This window comes from Macaca fascicularis, chromosome 15 (assembly GCF_037993035.2).
Source record: "Macaca fascicularis isolate 582-1 chromosome 15, T2T-MFA8v1.1".
NCBI classification, from domain to species: domain Eukaryota; kingdom Metazoa; phylum Chordata; class Mammalia; order Primates; family Cercopithecidae; genus Macaca; species Macaca fascicularis.
In genome coordinates this window covers 119,654,295-119,671,712 of record NC_088389.1, presented here as the reverse complement: position 1 = coordinate 119,671,712, position 17,418 = coordinate 119,654,295, and the positions used below count along the sequence as shown (strand labels likewise).

General features: G+C 40.4%; 2 protein-coding genes across 7 annotated transcripts in view; one reads left to right on the top strand and one right to left on the bottom strand.

The window, feature by feature from the left end:
• Nucleotides 1-991: 991 nt before the first annotated feature.
• Nucleotides 992-6,452, bottom strand: CKS2 (CDC28 protein kinase regulatory subunit 2). Its single transcript, XM_005582107.5, has 3 exons — nt 6,291-6,452; nt 2,390-2,517; nt 992-1,312 (listed from the first exon to the last, which is right to left on the bottom strand). The coding sequence occupies exons 1-3, from the start codon at nt 6,347-6,349 to the stop codon at nt 1,260-1,262; spliced, it is 240 nt and encodes a 79-aa protein (XP_005582164.1). The 5' UTR covers nt 6,350-6,452; the 3' UTR covers nt 992-1,259.
• The window catches only part of SHC3 (SHC adaptor protein 3), a 309,673-nt gene continuing 298,505 nt past the window's right edge, over nt 6,251-17,418 (top strand). Inside the window, exons 1-2 of one of the 6 annotated variants that reach the window (XM_074017818.1) lie at nt 6,251-6,645; nt 8,732-8,833. In XM_074017818.1, coding sequence (XP_073873919.1) covers nt 8,759-8,833 — 75 coding nt within the window. In that variant the 5' untranslated portion in view covers nt 6,251-6,645; nt 8,732-8,758. Of the gene's footprint in view, nt 6,646-6,715; nt 6,800-6,861; nt 7,254-8,272; nt 8,288-8,691; nt 8,834-17,418 lie in introns of those variants that run through there. The other 5 variants (XM_074017817.1, XM_074017813.1, XM_074017815.1 and 2 more) reach the window with 5 other exon arrangements.

The following is a 17,418-nucleotide window of genomic DNA, read 5'->3' as shown; positions in this document are numbered from 1 at the left end:
GAGGAAAATGCAAGTGGGTTTAAGGGACAGAAAATGTCAGCAAAATAGGCCAAAATAATGGGGATTGAGGCAAATTGTAGGTTTCCTCTGTCCCTTGCACAGACTTTTATTAACTCTACCATTGAATACCAAGTATTTCAAGCAAGTGAGACAGGTGCAGTTCCAGTTTTTTTAGATTTCTGTCCAGGTCTCAGTTCACTACACAGCCTCTAGCAGAAGTGAACCTTAGGGTCTGGTCCAGCAGGAATTTATGCTGGAAGTTGAGGGGTAGCTGTCACCTTTCTTTCAGCACTATTGGGTCTACCCGAAAGTGTAATGAAGTTTAATTTTGTCATTTCTGTTGTTACCTGGGACACATCCTGTGGTGGTGGCAGTGAGGTGGGGGAAGTAGATTCTAGGTTGCTGCTAATCACAACCTTCAAAATTCATTGCGCTCATGTGTAAAGACACCCTTTCTTAACCAAGGGACCTGATGTATGCTGGCTGCTGATTTGTTTCTATAGCATAGCAATTAATTAAACAGCCTATGTCTGCATCTAACTCCGAAAACACTTTCCTAGAAGCTAAAAAGGCAAAGGTGTTTTACAGTGTTTTTGAACCTTTAAAAATGTGGTGTTACTTTATAGGAAACATTATCCCTACCTTGGAAATGTAGATGAGGATAAAAAAGTTAAGAGGTTTCTCCCAAGACCACTAGTGGCCAGTGACAGTGAAGTAGCCCAGATAGTATTAATTTGGGCTTTCCTGTTCTAGCCAATTCTCTAGGAATTCAAGAGGTAAAATCTACTTTGGCTTTAAACATATCCCTGGTTCTTAATTTCTAAATTAAGTGAATTAAATGGTATCCAGATCATACCACACTGTTTTAAACTCATTTAACATGATCTTTAAGGTAAGTTAACTTCCTCAGAGCTAAAACTGTAACACTGAAATCAATTTCAATAGTCACAAATTAACTGTAAGAAAATATACCTCAAAAACTTGAAAGTGATAAATGCAACATACAAACTTTATTGAACAAAAGTAACAGGTAAAGTCAAACAGGCACTTAAGAGAAAAACTGGAAGAACTTTTATCTTAAACATCTTACAGTAACCTACTTGCAGTTGCATTTAACTGAGCTCTGTTGCTGTGAAGAATACAGCTCATGCACAGGTATGGATGAAAGATTTGTACATTTCTCAAGTATTCACTGAATACTACCTTATATACACATATACATTAAATTTGGAAAAGATGTGATGATCCCCAGATAAACTTCATTTTTGTTGATCTTTTGGAAGAGGTCGTCTAAAGAGAAGAATATGTGGTTCTGTAGAAAGAAAATGTTTTGAATCATTTTAATATGGTTTTCATATACTCATCAGAAATTCAAAAGCATTCTCAACTAAGCCAGAATAAAATAAACTGAGTCCACTATTAACTGGTTTGAGGTATCTAAAATGAATTTTACTTCAAAGTTACTGTCTATAGTAAATAGATTAAAAGTAAAAAGATTACCTCTTTATAGGGAAAAACACCTCTTTCAAATCACCTACAGGATCTCATACTAATGCTCATCCCCACAGATTCTGCTTCAATAGGTGGGCACAGAAATCTACACTTAAGTTATTCAGTTGCTTTTGTATTATCTGGACTGAATTCTAATAGGATTACGTATCTCAATCCCAAGAAAGCGATGAGTTCTTTCAGAGTTTTCAATGCAATGTTTTTAACAGCAGAGGAGAAAGCACAATAGTTTTAGTTCCACCTACTTCAGCTTCTATAGTATGTCTTCAAATTTTGTTCAAAACATAAATGCTGTAAGTTAGATTTACTGATAACCCAAAAATAGAATTTAACCCCCATTGTTTTAGTTTAGAAAACTCACAAAGTTTGAGTTTACTATTTAATACCTGAACTTTTTGTTAATACCACATAATAGCATAAGATACCCATAAACACATTTGAGTTCATATGCTATTACCTCATTTAAACTTCATGTGGTAGCTATCCTTTAAGAGGGCTGAAGAGTGAATTAAATCAATTAAATGAATTTAATTAAATGAAATTAAATCAATTTTCACACACAGAAAAGAACACTTAGGATATATTTATGGTAAAATGCTTTGGGATACTGTTAACGATACAGATTTTAAAATATCTTTTTTTAGTTCTTACATTATTTTCCAAGTAGAATAATGTGTTACTTTCACTCCTGTGGTATTTTATTTTACCATAAAATTGGATCTCTCTCCAGAGTCAAGAAATAAGTCATTTAAAAAAACCAACTTATCAGAAGAGTTACTTTGAGATATCAGTTGATGTCAATGATATTTTTAAAATTTTGACAGCCATAACCACCAATATTTCAACAATTACTGCTCTACTATAATATAGCAAAGCTTACCTGGCTCATGAATCATGTAATGAACCCAGCCTAGACTCTGTTGGACACCAAGTCTCCTCCACTCCTCTTCAGACATCAGATGAGTTTTAGGTACTTGTTTGGAAAGTTCTCTGGGTAACATAACATGCCTGTTAAAAGATACAGCCAAGTATTAGTCCAGTGCCTTTTCTACAACTGTCGCTTTATACATGTCCCTTTAGCAACTCTGTTGCTTTAATATTGAGAATTACACTCTACTACCTTTAATTCTGATGTGATGGCCTATGTTCAAATTAGGGAGCTAAGGGTGCGCAATCCAAAAGCAGAAGGCATTTTCCTTAGGATTAATCTTTTTCTCTTACCAGAGAATGCTTACCAGTTGCCTGAATCTTCTTCAGGAATAGAACCCCAAAATATAAGTTGAGCATATGGTTAACCAGCCTCCAAATCATAAGCCAACAAGATACAAGAAAATGTGTAACTTATTATGAAAAGTTTTCTCAAAGGGAAAGAACATGCTGAACTCTACTTTTTCTCCTTCTTGTTGAATGTACATTAATACGATCAGGGAGCCAGAGCAGGAGTCTAGGACCACAGAAGCAACAGTAAATTGAGAACGGTAAAGCAACAAGAGGTAAGGACCCAGCCTACTCCCTGACTGTAGAGCTGTTATCCGTGTCCCAGATTATTAGACTTTTATGTAAGGAAAAATGTAAGTTACAGTTAATTTGGGTTTCCTCTTCCCAACACTAGTTTTGTAGTAACTACCAGTCCTTGTATGCTCCAGAAGTTGCCTTATACTTCAAGTACTGTGTTCAGAATTAAAAACAGAAAACCACTAACTGCACATACACATTGTGTGCAACCTCAGTTTTCCAGTTAACTTACTGACCTGTATCCAAAACTTACATTGTTCAGTTTCTTAGGCAAGCATGGAATAACCTTCAAAGTTAAACCATCAATATGTACAACTGTACGAGTTCTCAAAAACAAATCTGTATCATTAAGAGTATCCCAAAGCATTCTGTCAAAGATTGCCAGACAAATCTCCTTCCCCAAATTGAGTAAGAACTTTTACTCAATTACCATAAAAAGGATTTTATAGAAGTCACAATTCTCAGCCCCATATTTACCATCTCCAGTAGTAGCAAGTTTTATACTGAACCATCCATAACCACCAACCCAAATTTTTAACCAGTATAAGGTATGTCTGTGAGTCAGTTGGATGGGGATGAATGAGGTGCAATCTCGTCACTTTCTGAGACGCAGTAAACTGAACCCCTAACCCATTATAAGCACCCAGCTGTCATCAACTTAAATTTTAGTCTGTGGTTGGTTAAGTACCAATTCACTTGCAGGGCAAAGTGAGCCTCAGAAAAATTCTTTTATGTTGCTAGATTGCCTTAAGGCCACGAAGTCATACCTTACTACCATAATTTGCAGTTTTCACCAATTCCAGTGAACTATATGGTGACTCTTTGTAATTCTTACCAGTTATCACCCACATTCTTTAAATACTGCTTTAACATCTAACTTTTAAGGCTCTACAAATAATGTTATCTTCTTTCTATCTTCTATATTGTTGATTATTCTCAAAGAGAAACGTAGTGCTTTTGTACCTTTTGTCTTTCAAATTTACAGAGTACATAAATCTACCAACAAGTTATTTAGATAGAAGTTACCACCCTTCTCCATAAACGCGGAAACAGGCTCTCCTCCATCAGGGTTTCTTTATAAAGGAAAACTGTTTAAAAACTGTTTAAAATATCAAGCCCATATGAGGAGTCTACCTATATTTTGCCACACAGAGTTTTCAAACTACACGTAAGGAAAATTTTTCCAAAATCTAACGTTTATTTCAGTTGAAGAGCAAAATAGTGCAAGTATTACTAATTTGTAAACCTGCCCAGAGATATTACCAGTTTTTCTCCTGCGAAAACAGACTTCCATGATGTGGGGGTGGGGGCACCCACTGTTATGCCCTTAGAAACATTAAGACCTTCACGTAAAAGGACTAGGAAATTAAGTTTGCAATTAAGAAAAATCTAAGAAAGATATAGATAACTGCACACTGGGAAAAATAAATACTAGCCTTTTAAGTTTACATTGCATGCTGCACCATTACATATTAATACAAACCACCCTAGACTCATGCCTTAGCGGTATATTATCACTAGTTTCCCCTTTAAAATTATCTGTGGAAATTACTATCCTGTTTCATAAAGGTTAGTGCCTTGGCCAATTAATACCAGCTCTAATTTTTACTGGGTTAAAATAAATCACTTCAGATATGTAAACCTTCTTCATTACCACACACAAATCATTTGAGTATATTAAAACTAAAAAATGGACCTACTGCCATCAGAAAGAAGTCTGAGAAATACCTTCACTTACTTTCAGTATTATGCCCCAAAAGAAACTTGTACCAACCCTTAAATCCTTATCCTAAACACTTGGCACCAGATGTGTTTCAGAATAATTCTCCAGGTTTTAGTAAGGTTATTACGGTTTACATTGTGTTCATTATCGGATATCCTCAATATGGCTCTTGATTAGCATCACATAATTGAACACTGTGCCAGCATATTACACGATTAGAACTGTATAGTTATTACTATAAAGTTAAGACAATCTACTTGAAATTCACCTACAGCCAGAAAAACATGGTATTTTTCTAGCTAGGAATACAAAAGGGTGCAATTATTACTACCCATAGAAATCTTCAGTATTCCTCATGTGAAAACAGACTTCCATGCTGCTGGGAGGGAGAGAAAAAGAGAAACCGCCCAGGGTTTTGTTCTTTCTTCCTTAAATAGCATTCGTAGAAATCTAACCTACAACGGCAGCAGACAGAAAACAAGGTCACAATTTGGGCAACGACGGCATGGGCTTTATCTCCCCGAAATCTTGGTAGTATCCCAGGACGCAGCGTTCTAGTCACTACCTAGTAAGAAAAAGGAGTTAACTGGTCTCTGAAGCTACGCCCTAAATGAAGTGTCCCGCACACAAGGAGGACAACACATTTTAAATGTCCCTACCCGCTTTCCCCCAGTCTAGTTTAATTGGGGGATAGGGACATTTAAAATCTGTCTGATTTTACTGACACTACGTTCTGGTACATCGCTTCAGGACTCAAACGCAAAAGTTCCTCGAAGCCCAAAATTTGGCCAGTGTAGACTAGCAGAAAATAAGGCCGAAAGTCCACTCAAGTTCTTAATCGGCCTTAAAATGAAACTCCTTTAATAATGCCCTCAATTGTATGACTGCGGCTAATATATAATGGCCCAAATCACCATCCCCAGTAAACATTTTCGAATTCCCATCAAGCTCATTTTCGGTGGGTCGCCCCCAAAACTTATACCACTCACTTTAAAAACAAGAAGACAAGTGTGTTCCTGTATGTTAACAAATGAAAATTACCACTCTAGACCACAAACTAGTAAAAGTTGCATCACCCCGTCAGAAACAGGGAAAGTGTGTGGCACGGTTGCGAACGGAAAAGGACGGCACCAGGCAGGTTTTCCTGGACTGGTTCAAACAACTGGAACTGAGACCAGTTACTGAACGGCCGTGCGACGGCCGAGAAAAAAGTGACCGGAGGGTCACTCCGCGTCGCCGAGGACCCCGGGACTCCCAAGTTGCGCCGGTTCCTACCCGGGCACTAAATGCGGCCCCGTGGCCGCTCTTCCCTCACCCTCCGCGCACACCGAACAAAGGCCCAATCGGCCGGGCGCGCCAGGCACCCAACTATGACCGACTACGCGGGGCACCAGGTGGCCGCGACCCCAAACTCCGGCCCTCGCCCTCGGGCTCCGCCCCCCAGACCCCGGCACCCCCCCCCCGACCCTGTTACGCCTTGGTCGCCCCGCCCGCGGGGGCCCCAGCTGAGAGAGCCGACTCGGGGTCTGAGAAAGCCGCTCACCGGTATTCGTAGTGTTCGTCGAAGTACTTGTCCGAGTAGTAGATCTGCTTGTGGGCCATCCTGCTGGCGCACTGCCGAAAATGAAACGAGAGAGCGCGAAAAGCGGGAGCAGCAGTAGACACGTCCACGTCCTGCCAAAGCAACGACTCGCCAGAGACTAACGACCGCAGTCTCAACGATCCCGATTTGAATCCGACAGCCCGCCGCCGATTGGACAGCAGTACCGACCAATCGCCTTCTGCGGAAGTCGGCCGGCTGCCAGCCTATCGTCGCCACCGCTTCACGAAGTCGGCTTCCCGGGTCAGCCAATCAGAGATCTGTTGCGAAGTTGCCCGCGGGAAGAAGTGGAGAATAGGTACGGCACGGGGGCGGGAGCGCCCTTGACGGGCAGGGGCGTGGCCAGAGGAGGGCGGAGTCTGGACGTTAAGCGTCGCAGAGCGCGTGCGCAGGAACGTGGAAAGTTCCAGGACACGGAACCGTTGGGGTGGAGGACCTGAGGGTGGAGCGAGGTATCACGGGGTTTGTTGATGACCTAGTCGGTCGAGGCCGGAAGCGTGGGCCACGGGGCTTTGAGCGGCACAGGGCTTTCAGCGGAAGCTGTCGACCTGGCGCTGTGATGGCCCCCCTCGTGACGCCTTGTATCCCCTCAGGCTCGAGCCAGGAGCCTAGGTCCGCTTTGAAAAATAGTAAAAGGCAGAAAGGCTCCGCGGTGTGAGAGGGAGGGCGGCTGCGCGGTCGGCTGGGTGAGAGGAGCGCCAGGCGGCCGCGTCGTGGCTGTGTCCGGGGCTGCTTTGCGCAGCCGACCGGTCCGCAGCCTCGTGCACTTACTGAGTTTGCGGCCTGGCCGGTGAGGGGCTCCTGGCGCCCCCCAGACAAGTGTGTGGAGAATGGAGCCCGCGGAGCCACGCATAGAGAGAGGGCGGGAGCCGGCTTGGTGGCGGCGCAGTCACTCGGGAGGCCCAGGTGGAGTTTCGCTTAAGCCCAGGAGTTCCAGACAGGCCTGAGCAACAGAGCTAGACCCCGTCTCTAAAAAGAAATGGGCCAGAGACCCAGGATGCTTTTTGTAGCCTAACCTAGTGTTCAAAACCAGGGCAGACCCAAGCCACGGAAAGTTTGAGGGATTGAAGTAACGTTCTGCAGCGGCCGAGAATACAAATGCTAATTCCTGGATAAGGGGGTTTAAGATAATGTTAAACTACTTCTGGTCTTTTAATACTGACCCTAGTTTAAAAACACTCGTTCATATAAAAAAGTTAACTGGGAGAAACATGTAAGTTGTGGTTATTTTTATGCATTAGAATTAAAAGTGATCTTTTTGGTATTTTTTCACGTTTTCCACAATGAGCACGTATCATTTTTATATTAATTTCTTTTTATGCGAAATGCTCCAGCGCAATACAGGCTAGTGGGCTCAGGGTGGCTGTGACTAAGTGACATAGGGTGACTTAGACAAAGTCTCCAGACTAGAGGCTGGAAGTGAGAGGTCCGGGCACTCTTTTCCACGCTGCAGACCACGGACTTCTCCAGGTTTCTGAACAAGTGAGGAGACAGGCCCTCTAAGGACATTTATATTCTCCATGGTGAGGGCCCCATCCTCGTGACCGTCTAATCTGGATTACTTCCCAAAGGCCCCACCTCCTAATTTACTAATACAGTGACTTGGAGGAAGAGGGTGTTTGCAATTTCCTTTTTTTTTTGCTGGAGACAGTCTCACTCTTGCTCAAGCTGGAGTGCAGTGGTGTAATCTGGGCTCACTGCAACCTCCCCCTCCCAGGTTCAAGCCACTCTGCCTCAGGCTCCAGAGCAGCTGGGATTACAGGCCACCGCCACCACGCCCAGCTAGTTTTTGTATTTTTAGCAGAAACGAGTTTTCACTATTTTGGCTAGACTGGTCTCGAACTCCTAACCTCAAGTTATCTGATCACCTTGGCCTCCCAAAGTGCTGGGATTGTCAGAGGCTAGTGAACCAGAGCAACTCCATCTTAAACAGGAGCTGGGTAAGCTGAGGCTAAAACTTACTGGGCTGCATTCCCAGACAGTTAAGGCACATGATGAAACGGGAGGTCAGCAGAAAATATAGGTCATAAAGACGTTGCTGATAAAACAGGTTGCAGTAAAGGAGCCAACCAAAACGCACCAAAACCAAAATGGCGAAGAGAGTGACCTCTGGTCCTCCTCACTGCTATGCTCCCACCAGTGCCATGACAGTTTACAAATGCCATGGCAACATCAGGAGGTTACCCTATATGGTCTAAAAAGGGGAGGCATGAATAATCCACCACTTGTTTAGCTTATCATCAAAAAATAACCATAAAAATGGGCAACCAGCAGCCCTCAGCTGTTCTGTCTATGGAGTAGCCATCCTTTTATTCCTTTACTTTCTTAATAAACTTACTTTCAGTTTGCACTGCGGACTCACCCTGAATTCTTTCTTGCACCAGATCCAAGAATTCTCTCTTGGGATCTGGATGGGACCCCTTTCCTGTAACAGAATTACAGGAGTGAGCCACAGCACCTGGCCTGGAATTTCCACGCATGATTTGGTGAGTAGGAGCAGACACAAACATTCGTTCACATGTGATGGAATCCTTCAGGTCTCAGATTAAGGATTTCATTTTCTGAAAGGCCTTCCTTAATTACCTTCTCTAGAGAAGGTTCCTCAATTTCCCCATTATGCCGTTGCCACCGACTCCAGTTGGCTTCTCTCCCGCTGTTGCAATTGTATGTTTGCTTAGGAGATGTTTGTCTCCCTATCTGCACTATAAAATACTCACTGTTAGTGAGCTAAGATTGAGCCACTGCACTCCAGCCTGGGCGACAAAGCAAGACTCCGTCTCAAAACAAAACAAAACAAAACAAAACAAAACAAACTCTCTGTGAAGCTAGTGTAGAGTCCATGTCTGTTTTGTTCACCATGCAGTGCCCAGCACATAGCAGAGTCCCTTGCACATAAGCACACAATAAGAAGTAAATTTTAGGCACAGTATAATAACATAAGCGTAATTAGATATATAATTACTATGATGGCAAAAATGTGAATAAACTGTTAAGGAAAATGGACAAGGAAATTACTTTCTGGCAGAACCTGGGGGGAAAAAAACTTCCTAGGAGATACATTTTTAACTAAATGTACAGATATTCCTTAATTTACAATGGGATTACATCCTGACAAGTCAAAAAAAATTGTAAGTTGGACCATTGTAAGTCAAGGACCATCTGCATTGTGAAAATTTCAAACACATGGTATAATAGAATCAGCTTCCACGTACAGGTTGTGCATCCTTAATCTGAAAATCCGAAATGCTCCAAAAGTCCAAAATGTTGAACAACACTGACAGGAGCTCAAAGGATATGCTCATTGGAGCACTTCAGATTTCAGATTTTCCAATTAGAGATACTGAACTGGTAAATAAAATGCTAATATTCCAAATTCCAAAAAACCCTGAAACACTTCTGGTCCCAAGTGCTTTGGGTAAGGGATACTCGACTTGTTCCAGTCATTTAGCTTCAGCAATTTCCATTTGCCAATCATGTTTCATCTGTTCCCCTGTAACTTTTTTTTTCCTAGAATGTTACTGAAGAGATCTCAGATATGTCAGTTCACTCCTGAATAAAATTGTTCAGTGTATCTCTGTGTTTATGGTGTGCATCTCAGGAAAATTTTTAAAAAAATACTTAACCACGTCATTATTACACTTAGAGGTCCTTAATACTCTTTTATAGCTGTTTTAGAATCACATTCCCCTGACTGCCCCACCAAAGCTTTTTACAGTTAGTTTGTTTAACTCTGTTTTCAAACGTGGGCCTACATCTTTCATTTTGTTACTGTCTCTCTCTTTTTTTTTTTGAGATGGGGTTTCACTCTTGTTGCCCGGGCTAGAGTGCAATGGCACGATCTCTGCTCACCGCAGCCTCCGCCTCCTGGGTTCAAGCAATTCTCTTGCCTAAGCCTCCCGAGTAGCTGGGATTACAGGTGCCCACCACCACATCCAGCTAATTTTGTATTTTTAGCAGAGGCGGGGTTTCTCCATATTGGTCAGGCTGGTCTCGAACTCCCAACCTCAGATGATCTGGGCGCCTCAGCATCCCAAAGTGCTGGCATTACAGGCGTGAGCCACCACACCCAGCCACATTTTGTTATTGTCCCTTTTAGTGTTCTTTAAACAACCCCTGACCTCTACCTACATAGACATCCTCCCCGCACACACCCCTGCCACCTTTTTTAGCATCAGTTCATCAAACCAGGTCATTTTTGCCTGTGGAACATTACACATTCTGGATCTGTGTAATTGTTTCCTTGTGGTGCAGTTTCCCTGGTTTTTCTGTTTCTTGTGTTTGTTACAATCTGGCGTTTAGATCTAGGTTAACACAAAACCAAACAATTTACCAAAAATCTCTAGTAAGTGACAGACTCATATTTGAGCCTAAGCAGTCTGACTCCAGAGTTAGGCCTCTTACCCACTATTCTGTTCTGTCTCTTAGAGTTCCACAGGTAGAAAACCAGGAGGGCCAAGCACTTTTCCAGTAGAAGGATTGGCAGTTGTGAAGGCGTGAGGAAGTGTGGTACACACAGAAAATGCAGAACAGGTTTGCCTTAGAGTGTAAAAGTCATGGAAAGGAAAGTTGTAGGAAGTGAATGTAGGAGGATGAATGTGATAGACAGGAAAACGGCCCTCGAAGATGTCTGTCTTAGTCAATTTTTTGTTGGTATAAAGGACTACCACAGCCTGGGTAATTTACAAAGAAAAGAAGTTTATTTCTTACCATTTTGGAGGCTGCGAAGTGAAAGGTAGAGGGGCCACATCTGGTGAAGGCCTTCTACCACATCATAACATGGTGGAGGGCATCCCATGGAGGGAGGACAAGGGCCAGCCTGCTCAGGTGTCTCTTCCTCTTCTTATAAAGCCACAGTGCCATCATGGGAACCCCACCCTGATGATTTTAATCTTAATTACCTCCCAAAGGCCCCACCTCCAAATACCATAAACATATGAATTTGGGGATTACGTTTCCAGCACGTGAAATTTGGGGTACATATTCAAACCACAGCAATATTCATGTCCTAATCTTTGATATCTGTAAATGTTACCTTACACAGCAAAAGAGACTTTACAAATGTGATGAAATTAAGGATTTTAAGATAGGGAGATTATCCTGGATTATCTGAGTGGTCAAATATTAGCACAAGGGACCTTAGAGGAGGGAGACAGGAGGGTCTGTGAAGGAGCTGGGATGAAAACAGAAGTCAGAGTAATGTGACCACGAGGCAAGTGCAGCAGGTGGCTTTTTGAAGCTGGAAAAAAGAAAGAAATAGATTTCTTCCCTAGAGTCTCCAGAGGGAACTCAGTCCTGCTGACATAATTTTAGCCTAGTCATACCTATTTTGGATGTTTGACCTCTGTACCTATGAACTACATGTGACTAATAGAAACAATATCTCAGTGTGATGGTCACTGCAGCTTTGTAATTGTAGATGCCCTTTCTCATTTTAAGAATTCTTTTGTTCCTAGCTTGCTGATTTTTTATCATAAATAAATACTGTATTTCATCAAATGCTTTAAAGCCTTTTAGTTTTGTAGTTAGTTAAAAGTTATTTTACAACTATGAATATAAGTTGTAAATATAAAAGAGCTGAAAAGATTTTAGTAACTGCAGTCTTAAGGAAAAGTCACATGGAAATGTTATTGAAAACTAAATAGTTGAAATAAAAAATTTAATAAGTAAACTGCACAGTGGATATAAATGAAGAGCTAATTATTGAACTAGAAGATTATGTTGAATTCCAGCCCCAGAAAGCATTAGGAAGGAATAAAGAGATGGAAAATATAAAGTAAGAAGACATGGAGGCTAGAAGTAGAGGTGACAACTGTCATTAAAGAAGAGTCCCAAAGGGAGAGAAAAAATAAACAGAAGGGAGGAAATACTTGTACAAATAATGGCTGTGAATTCCCTAGTTTTAAAGAAAGATAAAATACTTTAGATTGAAAGGGCTTATAGAGTGCTGAACAGTATAGATAAAAAAATATATAACCACAGAAAGATTATTGTGCAATTTAAGAAGATCAAAGACAAAGGAAAATTCTAAAAGCTTCCAGGGAGAAATTGCACATCACCTACAAGGCGGCACGAATAGATTGCCAATGGCAATCTCAAAAGCCTCACTGGCTCCAAGAAGAAAATGGATTACTGTTGAGAATGTATTGGATAAAAGAATAAAAATAAATTCACTACAACAATGCAAAATATATTAAAAATAAAGCAAAGTTTTACTGTTGTCTAAAAAAGCATAGATGTAAATAATGTTTATTGTTACCAATTCAGAAACGAATGTGGCTAGTAGAGAGAGGCTAAGAGGGAACTTGGTGCATGCTAAGGCTTTGCAGTCTGCTGATATCTTTGCAGCTGCTGATAAATTTAGGAAGTTGAAAGAGATTAGGAGTCCATTACCAGAACCATTGGCTACAGTAGCTTTGTTTCTGTTACCATCTGCAATAGCAAAATTAGATGCTTCAAGTACTGCATGCCTCCTTGGGGTAAACTGAAATTATTGTAACAAATACTTCTTATCCTAATATGCATGCTCCTTTGCAAAGCAACTTGACTACTCTTTCCATAGATAGGGGAAGTCTATTTCTTCACTCTTGGTCTGGTCTTGACTTGCTTTGGCCAGTGGAATGTGGCTGAAGTGATGTTATACCACTTCTGAGGCTAGTCCTTAAGAGGCATGTCAATTTCTACCTTCCCTGTCTTGAAAGGCTGCCTGTGAATGTGATCATCAGCAAGACACATAGAAGACAACCAAGTTGCTTGACCATCAGTAGCACCAGCTGCTAAACATGTGCCTACTGTAAGAATTACAGAAAGAGGAGAGAAACACGGAGGGTGGCTTGACACTCAATAGGTTTACTTCAAACCTGGGAGAGACTTTTGACCAAGTTAGGTCAGAAGCCGCACTCTCTTACAGACTATGAATTTTTAAGGATTCAGGGTGGGAGAGTTTATCAGAGGCTTGGACTGCTTCTGTGTCTCTTCGTTGTGCTTATCTGGGAGGGAGAGTTGTGCGTCTGTTCCCATACATATTTCTGCAGCTGCAGGCATATCCCCCCCAGTGTCTACTTTTAGTTTCCCTATCTTACTGTACCTGAAGGGAACAGGAATGTGCTTATTAAGGCCCACTGTTTTACTGGTGCCCATCGTATGAGGGTGAAGTTTGGCAGTTACCCAAGAGACTTTCTCCTCACCTCCCTCTGTGCACAAGCTGTCTTATCTGTGTTTTACTGTCTGTTCTTTCTGGCTGCTTGTAGTTAGAAGAGAAGTGATTTCCTTGAAATGCATGAGGCTAGAAAGGGAGTTGGAACTTAAAGGGGCAGTCTTTATCCCATATGACAGTGCTCCTGCTCTGTCATTCCAGACCCTATAGTTATAAAAGGACAAGGGGTGATGTGTTCTTTCTGGCTACTTCCTGCTGATGGTGTGGGGAGAGAGTTTTTTGGTCTTGGATTAACTGCAGGAGCAACACCGTCTGTAGATGTTTTTGGGTAGTTGTCTGCAAAATGGCTGTGATTCTGTCAGTTAAAATTTTTTGAAAAAAGTTAATTAGGCAGGGTAAAAACAGTCCTAGGCTTTTCAGCAGAGTTTTTTTTTTATTAGGCCCAATTGGTTGAGACAGAAGTAACATTTCTTTCCTAATGACAGGCAGAGGTGCATGTTTGGAAAGACCCATGTGTTATTTTCCATTAGTAACTGTTATTCTTGCTATGAGGATAATAATTAAGCAAAATGCTACAGTCATTGAGATTCTCTGTCTGATATTCCACCCTGAGGATGCTACAGTATATAGTCCTACTGCAAATAGTAGAGGGAGTAAAGCAATTCCTGCAAGGGTGGCATAGTAGTATAATTTCCATTAAAAAAGTTTTAATATTTGGCTTAAAAGGAGAGGTAGAAACAACAAGAAGTATTTAGTGAGGTAAGGATGAGACTGAGTAAGATGAGTAATTTTCACTTAGTTACTTATGTTTTATGATTTTTGGCTTAAGATTTATTTTTTTACATTGATAGGACGTTTTCCAGGGGTGTTAGAGGTTGCTCTCTCAGCTCTTTAGGCTTTGACTTAAGTGCGATGTATCCAAGAGTTGATTTCTGTAACAGATATAATTTAAACTCTAGAGGATAATAAAAATCGAAAAACATTAGGCAAGACTAGAATTTAACAAGTGTGCTATAGTTTTCTAAACATAATTTTCACTCCTCAGTTTCCCATTTTTATTAAAAGACAAATCATGGTAGGACTGGTTTGCTTTATTATACTTGGCTTTATTATTTGTATACAGTGCATCAAGAATAATTATTTGCTACATAGGCCTTTTAAATCGGTTTTGATGGAACTTTGTTTCATAACAGGAATTTGAGCTAAGACTTGTTAAAGCCAAGCCCAGCCATGGATTTGCACCATTAAATACCTGTAAGTTGGGTGAATTCCTCTCCTCTTGAGGTTTTAAGATAACTTGGGGTTCCTGGCCTGTCAGAAAGTGACATTCTTTACTTACCACAGATCACAAACCCTGTACAGTGACTGTGTACACAAAATATGAGGCCAGTTTCCAAGGGATTTCTTGGCTTCGTAAGTCAAGTTTGATTCCTTAAAGGAAAGTGCACCAGTCCAGTCAAAGCCTTGGTAAAATAACCAGGTTTTCCAATTGTGTTCTGTTACAAAATAAAATGCACTGATACAAACAGCTATATTGTTGTAATTTAAGAATACTTATAACTAGTTTTCAAATTCTAGAGGAACTAGGCAGAGAAACAAACGTGCTTCACATTCTGTTTACAGGAGTATACTTGGTTGTTAAAGGCGGCAGCTAGCTTAAGACAAGTTTTCTTGACTCTGAAAAATAAGATAAAGATTAGCAGTGTTCTAAGCAAAAGATAAAAATTTGTTTTTGCTTTCTATTAGTTTAGTCCATTTTATTAACCTTTGTTTTGCTTGATATTTATAAACATTTTAGCTTTTCATGAGTTCTATGCGTGTTGTTGTTGTTGTTGTTGTGAATAACCTGCATTCGAGAGCACTTGTTAAAATTCCCCAGCTTCAATATAAACCATGTTTTGAAGATAATTAAAACAAAATAACAGCTATCTATATATAACAAGATGTCCAGTTTGGATACAGTTAGAAATGCAATTGACAGCGAAATGTGGTCATTTTTGTGATTTTACAATAACCCAACAAAACAACTTTAATTGTGATTAATAGTACATATTTAGACAGGAGAACCTTAGACACCATATACAGTTTTGGAACATATGTTAGTATTATTCCCTAAAATATAACCTATCAGACAGTATTTTGGCAATCTTATGTTGCTAAATAATCCTTTTTACCTCTTTTTCGGATGGTTCAGGGGTCCTGCACAGCACCCAAAAGCTAGGGGTTGGGAAAGACAACCTTGAGACTAAAGTTTGATTTTGGGAAAGCTGTTAAATATGTTTAAAATTTAAAACCCTTGATATTATGAAATAGAATTTTAGATTACCATAAGTTGTTTTTTGTTTGTTTGTTTGTTTTGTTTTGCCAAAATGATGAGTTAACAATCTGGAAAAGCAAAACCCATTTTTTAGCCTTTTTTATTACATGAAAATTCTGTTTAAGAGAGAAAGTTAAATTTTACCCTTGCATTGGTTTGCTTTTAATGTTAACCCTAATTGTAATGAAGCTTTATAGATAACTTTATTTAATTTTAACCAATTTGACTATGAAGTGAGATTTTTACATACCCTTTATAACCCTTGACAAGTTTTGCTAAATAGTGGATGACCATTTTAAGAAAATCTTGTGTGCCTTTATTTTAGTGTTCAATTTACAGAAAAAACCCATAAAATACCCTTTTGAGTTTAGTTAATAGGTTTACACACAGAGTTTTCTTTGCAGGATTAATTTTTACAATGTTTTTAAAATTAAACTGTTCACTTTTATTTAATTTTATGACTGTTTTTATTCATAAGCAAAATGTACATTTTTATGTCTTCCTATAATTTTTAACTAAAAATACTTTTTACTGTTTTTATACACCTTGCATGCAAATCCGTGTTCAGCAGTTTTAATTACATGTTGTAATGGTAACTTTTAGCAATTTTTAACGTTAAAGTAAAACCTGTTTAAATTTTTTTTTTTTTTTGTCATGTGAAACGGAAAGCACTGACTTATTTTATAATTTGGGGGAAGTAGCTCTCAAATGTAATGCATTTTTTCTCAATCCTAAATGCTTGGGTAAAATCGGAAGGTGAGTGCTTAGGTAGAAATAAGTAACTACTGAACTGGTGGGAGCAAAGTTCAGCTGGGCAATACTCTTTTTTTTTTTTGAGACGGAGTCTCGCTCTGTCGCCTAGGCTGGAGTGCAGTGGGCGATCTCGCCTCACTGCAACCTCTGCCTCCTGGGTTCAAGCAATTCCCTGCCTCAGCCTCCTGAGTAGCTGGAATTACAGGTGCCCGCCACCATGCCTGGCTAATTTTTGTACTTTTAGTAGAGACGGGGTTTCACCATCTTAGCCAAGCTGGTCTTGAACTCCTGACCTCATGATCCACCTGCCTTGTCCTCCTGAAGTGCCGGGATTACAGGCGTGAGTCACCGCGACCAGCCATTGGGCAATACTTTTTATGATACTGACAAGTGAAGTGTTATTAGTTCCAAAAGTGCTTTCTTTATTTTTATAGTCACAGAGTAGTTTAAAGGCAAGGCTTACCCAGCTCCTGGCTCCCACATGAACATTATTTATTCAGTATGCCATATTTTATTTTATTTTATTTTATTTATTTATTTATTTATTTATTTATTTATTTATTTATTTATTTTGAGATGGAGTCTTGCCCTGTCACCCAGGCTGGAGTGCAGTGGCCAATCTTGGCTCACTGCAACCTCTGCCTTCTTAGTTCAAGCGATTCTCCTGCCTCAGCCTCCCAAGTAGCTGGGATTACAGGCGCCCACCACACCTGGCTAATTTTTTGTATCTTTAGTAGAGATGGGGTTTCACCAGGTTGGCCAGGCTTGTGATCTGCCCGCCTCGGCCTACCAAAGTGCTGGGATTACAGGCGTGAGCCACCACACCCAGCTGCCAGATTTTCTTAAGG

Coding starts and splice junctions, on each gene's coding strand:
- CKS2 (XM_005582107.5), bottom strand. CDS start 6,349: ATGGCCCACAAGCAGATCTACTACTCGGACAAGTACTTCGACGAACAC. Junction 2,518..6,290: donor GACGAACACTACGAATACCG/GTGAGCGGCTTT, acceptor ATCTTTTAACAG/GCATGTTATGTTACCCAGAG. Junction 1,313..2,389: donor TTACATGATTCATGAGCCAG/GTAAGCTTTGCT, acceptor TTCTTTCTACAG/AACCACATATTCTTCTCTTT.